A 12,200-nucleotide genomic window follows, 5' to 3' on the forward strand; every position below is an offset into this window, starting at 1 on the left:
AGCGCGCTGGGAGTTTTGACCGCAGGCCAGCCCTGAAAGCTTATCGATATCTCTGGAATGGACTGCCCTGCCCTGCGCTGCCGCCGTCAAAATCCCACAGACTTCTCTGTCGATCGCCGAGCGGAAGTTTCGGCAGCTCCTCTCGATTCGCTGCTTTGCCAGAAGCTCGTAGTCGGTCCGCGGCCGAACTATGGTAGGTTGAATCCTGATCCTTACAAGGTTTAGGGCCGAGGTCCTGGGACTACGTGATGTGATCAGCCTCTCTTGTTAACCTTGGGGTGGTCAGGGCCACGAGGCATAGGTTACCTCTGTTTAACGACAGGCTCGGCCGTGATTCAGCATCTCCGGCCTGACCGGAGGAGTGGCGGTGGGTAGTCGGAGCGGCCTCTTCGCACGGTTTATTTCACTTTCCGCGGCTCCTCTAGCACGCGTTCCTTGGTCATTTGATCGAGTTTGGAGTACATCCCAAGCGTTTTTGAAGGGCCTCTCGTGCTATCTTTGGGACAGAAGAAAGCTTAGACTAACTCGGAGGCCTTCTAGCATCGTAGGTGCAGATTTGACAACGATTTGTGTTCTTGGATCATACCCATTTTCCTAGTGTGCCTTTTTCACTTATCAATCTACTAAAGCACCATTGAAACAGACTCTTTTCAGTCACTTTGCCCAGTCACTTGGGACTCTTGGTTTCGAGTTTGACACTCCAGGGCTCGACCATCTCATCCCATGGTAATTCTCCCAAGTACTGATTGATTTGCTATAATAATGTCATTGTAGCACTAATAGCTTTATCGCTGTAGCTATTTGTATTCACTTTTAAACTGCTGAGGAATTTTTTTGTTTATTCACTAAATATATTTTTTGGTTCCAAGCACTTTCACATGGCACAAGTACAGTTTGAGTTGAAAGGTGAATCAGACATGTCAATCACAGTATAGGAATAGAAAGACATGCAAAGAACTATGGAAGTCTATATTGGAATTTTGGGAAAAAAGAGAAGACTTCAAGAGGTCTGAACTATTTAAAGAAAAGGAAGGGCTTTTAACCACTTACTCAGTCTTTGTGTAAGGGAACAGCATATGCAGAAATAAGAAAAATTAATGCATATGAACATTAGCAATTGTCTACTTAAAAGAAATGTAATGGAGAGTGGCAGGACAAGAAGTTGGAAAGATTGGACCCATCTAATCAGCTTCTGCCTCACCATTAGCTCTCAGTAAATGTAGACTTGGCTCACAATGTTGAGTGTAGTAACACTGTTCCAGTGAGATTGCATCAACAGAATTGCTTTGAATGAAAACACATGCAATTTCTTAACATTAAGAGCTTGAATTTGTAATGTTCTTATTACTAAGACTTCTTTTCTGTTACTTTCAGTTTCGCAACCAATATGACAATGATGTCACTGTGTGGAGCCCTCAGGTAAAAATTAATGTTTCTATGAAGTGTTTTTAATAGTTATGACAAGTATAGAAACTTGTGGGATTATAGACTGTGAAAAAAATTAATTTTAAACCCAGTTGGAACTTAAATTTTATAATTAAAATAATTTACCTGGTTTTAAAAATATCATTTGAAATTTACTTACCCAAGATTTGGGAAATCTAATTTTTAATTTATAAAAGGCTCTTCTAGGTCACTCGAAGATGTGTTATTTTTTTCTCTTCAGGGCAGAATTCATCAAATTGAATATGCAATGGAAGCTGTTAAACAAGGTTCTGCTACAGTTGGTCTGAAATCAAAAACCCATGCAGTACTAGTTGCATTGAAGGTAAGAAAAGCAATAAATATATCTTTCTCCTTTAGAAAACATAACTACCAAGTATAAACAATAAAATTGGAAGCTTATTCTTACGTCTTACATTGTCTTTATTTAGAGGGCGCAGTCAGAACTTGCAGCTCACCAGAAAAAAATTCTCCATGTTGACAACCATATTGGTATTTCTATTGCGGGACTTACTGCTGATGCTAGACTCTTATGGTAAGTATGCTCACAAAACATGTTTCATATTTGATTGCTCTTCTATAAGAGATCTAGATATTTTCGGAAGTTGTTTGCCAGAATATTTTGGGACTACCTTAGTGGGTTAGTATTTTCATTTCTTGGTTCTTTTGATAGTAACTAACAAAATTAAACACATTAATATTAACACTTATAGTATGATATGTACAAAACAGAGTATTTTCTTTGAAAACATCTAAGATGTTGATACTTTTGTCTAACATTTAAGGATAAGCCAAACCATTCTAAATACTCCAGTATGTATTAAAGAGTTTTTTTTTTTTTTGGCAAAGCAAAGTAGGGGACAAGTTGATTCAGACATAGATCTTGTCTTTAAGGAATTTTAAATCTATTTTATCTATAACGCAAGATAGAAAGTGGAAAGTAACAAATTTCTATGAACAGCCAGAGGAAATAAGCAGTGTCGCCTAAAATGTGGTTGCCCTAATACCACACACCAGCTGGGCAGTGCGAGTACAAGACCATCCTGTGCTACAAAATGAGCTCAAGGCTAGCCTGAACTGCATAGTAAGACCTTGTCTCGAAAAGACTAACTAAAAAAAGTAAAATAAAATAAGGACATGTCAACATATAATTAGTATAAAAACATTTATTAATGAGATGTAGTATATGGTTTTACTACTAACTCTTTGAAGTTTGCTATGTATTTTGTGCTTATAATGTATTTCAGTTTAGATACTTTTTAATGGCTCAATAGCCACATGTGATTTGTGCCTGTTATATTGCAGTTTTAGATACTCTGTTGAACATGACTTAAAAGTACTGAAAGGATAGTTTGGTTCCCATAGTCAGCATTTGATCATCAGGTACTGACCCTATAGTAGATGTGTAGTAGGTGCCTAGCATACATGAAGCCCTGTATTCAGCCCCAGTACCACACACACACACACACACATACACACACACAGAAAGGTCAGCTCATCAGCTGTGATATATACATAGTAGACAAAGTAACATGAGAAGAAAAGGGAATATCTTTTTCTTGTAGTTTACTCTTTAATAGGTATGAATTCCCTTTTGCCTGCTGTTAACATTGCTCAGATCTTTTCAGGTTTAATAGTGAAACTCAACAAACTATTTTCTGGTGTCTTCTGTAGAAGGCTGCTTTTGAAGAGAAGTAACATTGTCAGGAGCGTGATAAGATGTCCTCTGCTTTGGATTCTATTTTTTGCAGTTGGTATATTGGGAAAGTTTTAATTGGGAAAGTTTTATACTGTTCTCAGTATAAAAAAAAAGCAAAGTAGGTGCTCTTCCTGGCTCAAGACCTAAAAATTAAGACAGACTGTTGCTGCTGGCAGTGGAAGTGATAAGAAGACAAAGATTGTTCTTTTTTCTGGCTCATTTTTCTCTTCTGTGTAAGTGCTGTGAGAAAGAGATTTAGAGCTAAGAGATAGTTTTATTTTTATCTTGAGATAAAGTCTCGATACGCTATCCAGTCTGGCTTTGAACTTGTGATTCTCTTGCCTCAGCCTCGGAGTTGCTGGAATTATAGGCATACACCCCAGTGCCTGTCAGTTCATTCATTTTTAAAACCTCATTTGGGATGCTGGACATGGTGGCACCCTCCTGAACTCCAGTACTGGGAAGCTGAGGCAGGTTTACTATGAATTAAAGGTCAGTTTGGGTTACAACTGAAATACATAGACCCTCTCTCAAAAGACAACAACAGATATCCTCCTATGGTGCTGAGGATGATGATGCACACCTGTAGTCCCTGTACTCTGGGGGCCTGAGGCAAAAGAAAAATCACAAATTTGAACCCAGCCTGGGAAATTCAGCAACTTGGTGAGATTCTGCCTTAAAATTTTAAAAAGGAAATGAGGATGTATTTCAGTGCAAAGGCCCTAGGTTCAATCCTCAGTACAACCAAAATAACCAAACAAACAGAAAGTATACTTCATGTGGCCCCAGAGTTTAATATACCAAAAATGTATTCTTACGAACTTATCTTTGTTGCCTGTCTGATTTCCTTCCTTAGGTGGATATAATCCATGAAAACGTTTAGAAGGAAGGAAAGTGAAATCAGACTGCTTTGTTTAGGTAGAATTAGCCCTATGTAATTTTAAGTTACTGATTTTTCTTATTCTTTTTTAGTAATTTTATGCGACAGGAGTGTTTGGATTCCAGATTTGTATTTGACAGACCACTTCCTGTGTCTCGTCTTGTATCTCTAATTGGAAGCAGTATCCTTTTTATAACAGCATTTATGAATGTGGACTCAAGGGTTTTGGTATTTAATTTTGTATTAGTTGTTTAAAATATGATAATACAAATTATAACCACAACTGTAAAAAGTTTAGGGAATTGTGTTGTTGTTTCATTAGCTCTCAATTTTCGCAAAACTATCCAAGCATTATTATTAGAGGGTATTTAAAATTTCTTTGGTTCTTGAATTCCCAAAGTTTTCGACTTCTTCTCTCCAAAACAAAACAGGTGCTAATGGAGGAGATGATTTTGTTTATTGGTGTTCATCTTTGGAATTGGTACAGTGTTGAACAGGTTGTAATGTTAGGCTACAGAAGTGTCCCTTTTTTTTATTCCTGTGGATTATGCAACAATTAAGAAAGAGGCTAGTGTGTTTATTAATAATGCTTAATTTGAAAGTAATGATAACACTTTATTCCTTGTTAGAGAAAATTCTTTAACTAATTTAGAGACCCAGATACCGACACAGCGGTATGGCCGGAGACCATATGGTGTTGGGCTGCTTATTGCTGGTTATGATGTAAGTTCACACAGTCCTATTATATTTTAGTGACTTTTTAAAAAAAGCCAACAAAATATTTTTGTGATTTTTATTTTCTTTTAGCTCAACTAAAGATAAGAATTATGTTGTGTACTTATTTCCATTTTTAGGATATGGGCCCTCACATTTTCCAGACCTGTCCATCTGCTAACTATTTTGACTGCAGAGCTATGTCTATTGGAGCCCGTTCTCAGTCAGCTCGTACTTACTTGGAGAGACACATGTCCGAATTTATGGAGTGTAAGTAATAGCTTTATATGTTTGGTTTGGTTTTGCCTCCTCCATTCTTTATATTGTGAATAAATGTAGCAGCCTAACTGAAAACTCATCATAATGGAGGCTTTTTTAAAAATTAAGTCCTTGATTATTTATGTTTGTAGCACACATACTAGTTTTTATTCCTTCTGGTTACTGTAGTCATTTCAATCACCAGTAGAATTTTTTCAAAATATACATATATCCCCGGTCTTTACAGTTGTTGATTCATTTGACTTAAACTATGTCCCTGATAGAATTGAGGACACCTATATTAATTGCCATTTGCCATTTGTAAGTTGTGTTTATAACTTCAGTGTTCTGAGCTTCTGTTCCAGTTTTAAGCCACATGTACATTTCTTCATTAAGTCATCCATAAATACCAAATAAAAGGCAGTGTAGTCACAAAAAAGAAAGTTAAATGATGTAAAATGATAGAGCAGGTTTTCAAGTGCTTTTCTTTACATTGGAAAGAGAAGATCAGGGCTTTAACATAATACTACAAATATTCATGTGATAATACAGTATTCTGTGGAGGAACTATTTGGGGCTCAGTAAATACAGAGAAAAACAGTTTTCTCATCAACATTATTCAAAGCAAACTGTGTATGGAATGACAATAGGTTTAATTTGAGGAAAGCAAGTGCTAGCTGGATGTAATGATACAAAACTGTAATTTCTGGCCTTGTGGGAAGCTCAGGCAAGATGATGACAAGTCTGAGCTCAGCCTGAGTAGTTTAATAACGTAGCAGAACTCAAAATAAGGCTGGGAACATAGCTTAGTACAAAGGCTCTGGATTTAATTCCTAGTAGTGAACAAACCATAAGTTCTAAAACCAAGTAACATTGAGAAATACTGAGTTAAAGTTTAATATTTTAAATAATAATGACTGGTTGGAGATTCCTATTATCACTCCACATTAAGAAATTGGTGAAAACTCATGGGACTCATCATGCACTAATACTCACAGCTTAGACTCCGAGCAGCACAAGAGGAAGCTGTGTGCAGGTGTCTGCACTGGCCCATCTCAGAAGGAGTTGCAGAACCTATGATACTTCTATCGAGGAAAGCTCATCAGGAACTTGGTATCCAAAGCTTAATTGACTCTTATTCACATGAGCACATTCCTAACATATTTCAGCCTGGATAAGAAATTAATAAGAATTTTATTGAATCTGTAGATCATTTTGGAAAGTATTGCTCATGTTTTAATACAGGTGGTCCCCAACTTAGGGCAGTTCCACTTAGAAGTTTTGACTTCATGATGATACACAAGCAGTATGCATTCTGTAGAAAATGAACTTTAGGTTTTAAATTTTAATATTTTTCCTGGACTGTGTTAAGATACTATTTCATGATCCAGGGCAAGAAGTGATGGATCCCAGGGATCCACATGATTAATCACCAAAGTAAACAACCAAGCTGTGACATTGGGTCAATTAGGAATATTAAATGCATTTTTCACTTATTTTCACTTTACAATGGGTTTATTAGTGTGTAACCCCATCATAAATCAAAAAGCATCTGTTCAGGCCTTTTGATCTCAACATCTGATGTCTTTCCATTTACTTAGGTCTTATAAAATGTTTTATCATTTCAGCATGCATGCCTTGTGGTTTTTGTTAAATGTATTCATAAGTATTTTATTTGATGTTACAAGTAAAGAGAATTTTCTTAATTTTATTTATAGTTTATGTAAATTTTGAAATATAATTGATTTTTTATATATTGATCTTGTGTCCTGCAACCTTGCTGAACTCAATTATTAGTTATGGTAGTGTTGCATTGATTTAACTTTTCAAATGTTAAACCAACTTTGCATTCCCAAGAAAAGAACTCACCTGATCATGACATTTAATCCTTTTTCTGTGTTGTTGGGTTTAATTTGTAGTATTTTGTTAAGCCTTTTATGTCTGTATTCAGACACATTTCTTTCATAAAGGAAATTGATTTGTAATTTTCAATCATGACTTTACCGACTTTGTTAGAAGAGTGCCTTAGTTACTTTTCTTATTGCTGAGAACAAATACCCAACACTGAAAGTTAAGGGAGGAAGGGTTTATTTAGCTCATAGTTTGTAGAGGTTTCCAGTCCTAATCAGCTGGGTCCAAGGTAGGGTAGCCTGACAAAGGGACATTCCGAAGGAGAAACAGTTCTTGGTGGGAAAAGACAGCAAAAGCAAGAAGGGAAAGCAAGGAGTAAGCTTCTTTCTGTCTCTTATAGTGTATGCAGGTTACCCACACTAGGGTGGGTGTAGCACTTACCCCAATCCCAGAATTGGACCTTGAATCAGCCACAAACTGTAGACTCAGCTGCCTCTGAAAAAGCCTAAGACTGCATGAGGCTTTGGGACATCTAGATATAAATTGTAGCACATAGTTACACAGAATGAGTGAGATGTCCCTTTTTATAAAAATCATTATAGAGACTAGCATTTCCACAGGATACATTCTACAAAAATGTGACTGATACTTGTAAATCAGGATTTTTATTTAACTTAGCCAAAGAACAGATCAGACTTAGTAACAAAAGTTACATTTGATCTTACTAATTCAATAATAATCATCAGTGTTGATCGCTGTTAGAAGATCATATGACCAGCTTTAAATTTTTGGCTGTTTTTATTGTGGTAATTTTAGTGTGTAATACTACAACTTCAGACTGTAGACTTCATAAATAAAAAGCCTAGCATACGGCAATGAAGAAATAATTGTTAATTTATTACATACAGGCAATTTAAATGAACTGGTTAAGCATGGTCTGCGTGCCTTAAGAGAGACTCTTCCTGCAGAGCAGGACCTGACCACTAAGGTAAATAGCATGTTTTTCAGTTGTAGATATTAACATTATAGTTTAATCTTTTGTTGCATAAATGTAAGTAATAGAAGAGTGTATACTTATATACTTTAAATTGAGAGATGGTTGTCTTGGCTTATTTCCCTTGGAGCTATTCACTAGATGATCTGATTTTGAAATTTTTTCTTAAAATGTTTCTCTTTGGTAGAGAGAAATAAAATCAGTAAGTCTGGTATGGGATATATCCCCACCCCCAGGAAAAATCCATGTATTTGTATTATTAATGTGTTTAATAAATATGTATATATTGATCCCTTACCAATGCCGTGTTCTAGGCATTGAGAATATGGTAAGCACAGCAAAGATCTTGACATTCCTTGTATATATATTCTGGTGAGTAGAGATAGATAATAGACACATAATTTAATTATATTGTATATTACAAAATGATTAATGCTATAGGAAAACTGGCTAATACTGAAAAGAATGACTAATTGGCTGCAGGAAGATAGTGTGACAGATATAACTTTAAAAAGGATGATCAGTGGGGCTTGGTAGTGTGTATGTCTAATCCCAGCACTCTGGAGGCTGAGGCAGGATTACCAAGAGTTTGAGGCCAGCGTAGGGTAGATTGTGAATTCAAAGCTAACCTGGGCTACATAATGAAATGCTGCATTAAAAAACTAAAAAGAAAAAAGCAAAAGAGTAAGCAAGATGACCAGAGAAGCAGGAGGAAAATTGGAAAATGATGCATCTTTAAAAGCAAATGAAACTTTCAAGGAGTAGAGGTTTAGAGAATGCTAAGAGGTCAGGAAAGCTGGTTTAGCAGTGATGGTCTAAGGGCTTTCCAAGTCTTACTGAATGGTTGGAGCAAAAGCCTGATGGAATGGCCCCTGGAGAGACTAGGGAAAGAGAAAGTGGAGATAGCTCTGGAGGTGTTTCTGATGCAAGTCCAGGAAAATAGACCCATGGTTAAGAAAAGATACAATAAGGGATTTTTCATTGTTGGTTTTTTAAAATGGAAGAAATGATACCATATTTGCTGCATGGTTCTGAAAAGTATTGAGTATAAAAGGAAGCATTTATGCAGAAAAACAATGAGAAAAACTGCTTAGAGCAATATCCTTTGACAGTACAACAGTACTAAGGTTGACCTTTGAGAGGAATTTGGGCTACTCGTTCATTGTAGTGAGAAAGAAGAGAATCTATATACATAGGTACAGGAAAGAGTGGGCACAGTGGGAGCTTGTGAGTGTTCTCTTCCAGTTGCTTCTATTTTCTCAACAAAATAGGACCAAGATTTCAGCTGTAAGGAGAATGAAGAATTAAAAGGAGAGTTGCCCAATAGCAGGGGAGATTGGATGATACAGGAACTGGAATAGTATTATCCAGAAAGAAGCCACTGAGGCCTCGTTGAGGCTAATAATCATAATTAAAGGGAGATTAGTCAGCATTATAAAGCCATTTCTGTATAGTCATTGGCTAATTATTGTTTAATGTGAAGACTTTATAGCCTGCAGAATCTTTTTTAAACAATGTTTCTATAGCATAGACCTTAAGGGTTACTCATGATAACCAAAAATGAACATTAAATCTGTAACTGCCAAAGGGCTACTAATCCATCTCTTTTTCCTACATATTGGTAGCTTTTACAGTCTTGAATTCAAGTGCTGTATAAATTTTTTGTGTGATTTTCATCCATCATATTATTATATACATTTTTCTGACCTGAGTTCTCTTTTTAATTTTTTTTTTCTTCATTGTCTCCCTCAGAATGTTTCCATTGGAATTGTTGGTAAAGACTTGGAGTTCACAATCTATGATGACGATGATGTGTCTCCATTCCTGGAAGGTCTTGAAGAACGACCACAGAGAAAGGCACAGGTATGCCATGAATCACAACACGAGAGACTTTAGTTCTGTCCTAAGCTGCTGTTCCTCTCACAACTGTGTATATCCACCATTTTTATCTCTAATTTTTGAGATGGGCCCATAACTTAAATGGTGGTAGAAAAATTAAGAACTGAGTTAAGTAAAATATTGAGGGGGCAGTGATCTCCACAAACACAAAAAGGAAAGAGTTGATGATTTGAATGTCTATTGCTATGTAATAACCTACTCTCAAAAGTAAAGCAACAGACATTGTTTCCCACAATTCTGGGGTGGGAGGGGCTCAGCTCAATGGTTCTTTTGCCAGGCTCACTTCGGGTCTTACAGATGGTGCAGTTAGAGGTAGAGTTGGGCTGGAACATCTGTGATGACCACTTACATGTCTTCTGCCCTCACCTTCTGTCTCAGAATGGCAGCTAGAAGGCTGGGCCCTTTTGTGGATGGCTAGATCTACCTATCAATGTATACAGTCATAGAAGTAGGGTCTCTTTAGTAGGGTGGTGACCCAGTTTGCAAAACAGCTCAGAAGTACAAACTGCCAGCCATTGTCACAGCATCACCTCTCTACGATCTGTTGGTTAAAGGTAGTCACAGGCCTGTCCTGATTCTTCATGAGTGGGGACTGGGAGAAGTGTGTGTTGGGGACCAACTTTGTACACTAAGTTAGATCTTTATAATTATGACAAAAGCATCGAAAATTATTAGTTTTAAAAATTAAAAAACAAAACAAAAAATAGAGGTAACTGGGCATGTTGGCACACATCTGTAATCCCAGCACTTGGGAAGCTGAAGCATGAGGATGGCGGTGAGTTCAAGGCTACCCTGGGCTCCATAGTGGGTTCAGGGCCATCATGAACTACATAGGGAGACTCTGTCTCAAAAATCGGTGAATGTCAGATAAAGTATGAGTCTTGGCTGGATGTTTAAAGTATACAAACTTGAAAAAGATACTGTTAGCTGGACTTGGTTGCACACACCAAGCACAGCACTTGGGAGGCTTAGGAGTCCTGCTGCCAGTTAAAGCCCAGCCTAGGATACATAGTGAGCCAGGTTGAACTGCATGGGGGGACTCTGTATCAAAAAAAAAAAAAGGCACTGTTGGTTTGGAAGAAAGCTATGAATGCCATGTAGCTGGTTGGTTTGAATGTATTTTTGCTAAAAGGGAAAAGGGTGTCAAAAATTACTGCATATATAGTAAGCTTAGTAGCAGTAATGTGAGAAAGGCTTGTAACTTTTGAGTAAGACAAAGTATGGTAAAATTATGGAATTGTTCAATGATTTTTGAGGTTTTTGGAACTGAAATATGTGTATTTTTTTCAAGATATCTCCCAACCTTTTTTCCTCATGCTTTATTTTTATAATATAATATTTGTGACTAGGAATATATATTGATCAAGTGTTCATTTTACATCTTCTTTTCTCCCCTCTTTAGCCTGCACAACCTGCTGACGAACCTGCAGAAAAAGCTGATGAACCAATGGAACATTAATAAACCAGTCTCTCTGTGTTATCAGCAGATACAATAGAATGCAGGAGCACATGCTGATGACAGTAATCTATACTTTGAACCAAAAGATGCAGAGTTTGGAATGGTATGTTTTAGGAATCAGTCCAGATATGTTTTTCCAGCCAACCTCCCTGAAACCGTATAATGAGGTGCAGTTTTCTTTAAGGGGGTCTGTATAATCATTTTCTAAAAAGCATAGGTATACCAATGTTTTTATATGAAGAAAATAGTGTCTTTGCAGTTTTAAAGACAACTGTGAAATAAAACTGTTTCACTTCCTGGTGTGTTGGGGTTGTTTGTTTGTTTTTTGCCTTTTAATTTTTGTCAGCTATAAATAGTCTAGGATTGCTTGCCGTGTTTGCCAGATTATATTGCCTTGATTTTAGTGATGTAAGAAAATGTCTCTTAGCTACCACAGTTATAAAAATTTTCCAGTGAATAGCCTGACTGCATAAAAATCTAGGGAGATTTGGTTCAGGCTGGGCGTGGTGGCACATGCCAGTAATCCTACCAACTGGGAAGGCTTGAGGCAGGAGCATTGCTGCACGTTCCAGACCAGCAGGGGCTACAAAGTGAGCCCAAGGCCAGCCTGAACTAGCAAACCCTGTCTCAAAAAGACAAACAAACAAGCAAAAAAAAAAAAATCTGTGGAGATCTAGTTCAGGATACAAATTTCACTACTCAGATTTGGAGATTATTCTGTTTAAGAAACCAGCTTTCCAACAGATGTAATCAGATTGGGTGTCGGGGTATAGTTCAGTGGTAATGTACATGCTTAGTTCACTGTAGGCCAATTCAATCCTTAGCACCTTCAAAAAGAGGGGCGGAGAGGGGGCAAGATTATTAGTTTACAAACCAGTTATTTTGTCCAGCCAGCAGATGGCAGTAACTGATCTCCAGAAACTTCAACCAAAGATAAAAATTTCAGTCTCAGACCGCATCCTACCCAGCATAATCTGCAGGCTGCCTTCTGTTATTTCCATGA

The 12,200-nt window shown here is 37.1% G+C and overlaps 1 protein-coding gene across 1 annotated transcript; it reads left to right on the forward strand.

Moving 5' to 3' along the window:
• The first annotated feature begins 12 nt into the window (after positions 1-12).
• Positions 13-11,497, forward strand: Psma1 (proteasome 20S subunit alpha 1). Its single transcript, XM_003465759.5, has 10 exons — positions 13-193; positions 1,375-1,419; positions 1,667-1,768; positions 1,875-1,978; positions 4,115-4,203; positions 4,675-4,745; positions 4,877-5,006; positions 7,754-7,833; positions 9,592-9,702; positions 11,141-11,497. The coding sequence occupies exons 1-10, from the start codon at positions 191-193 to the stop codon at positions 11,195-11,197; spliced, it is 792 nt and encodes a 263-aa protein (XP_003465807.2). The 5' UTR covers positions 13-190; the 3' UTR covers positions 11,198-11,497.
• Positions 11,498-12,200: the final 703 nt, after the last annotated feature.

The sequence above is a fragment of the Cavia porcellus genome, unplaced genomic scaffold (genome assembly GCF_034190915.1).
Source record: "Cavia porcellus strain 051 isolate PalLab524CR breed Dunkin Hartley unplaced genomic scaffold, mCavPor4.1 scaffold_6, whole genome shotgun sequence".
Classification (NCBI taxonomy): Eukaryota; Metazoa; Chordata; class Mammalia; order Rodentia; family Caviidae; genus Cavia; species Cavia porcellus.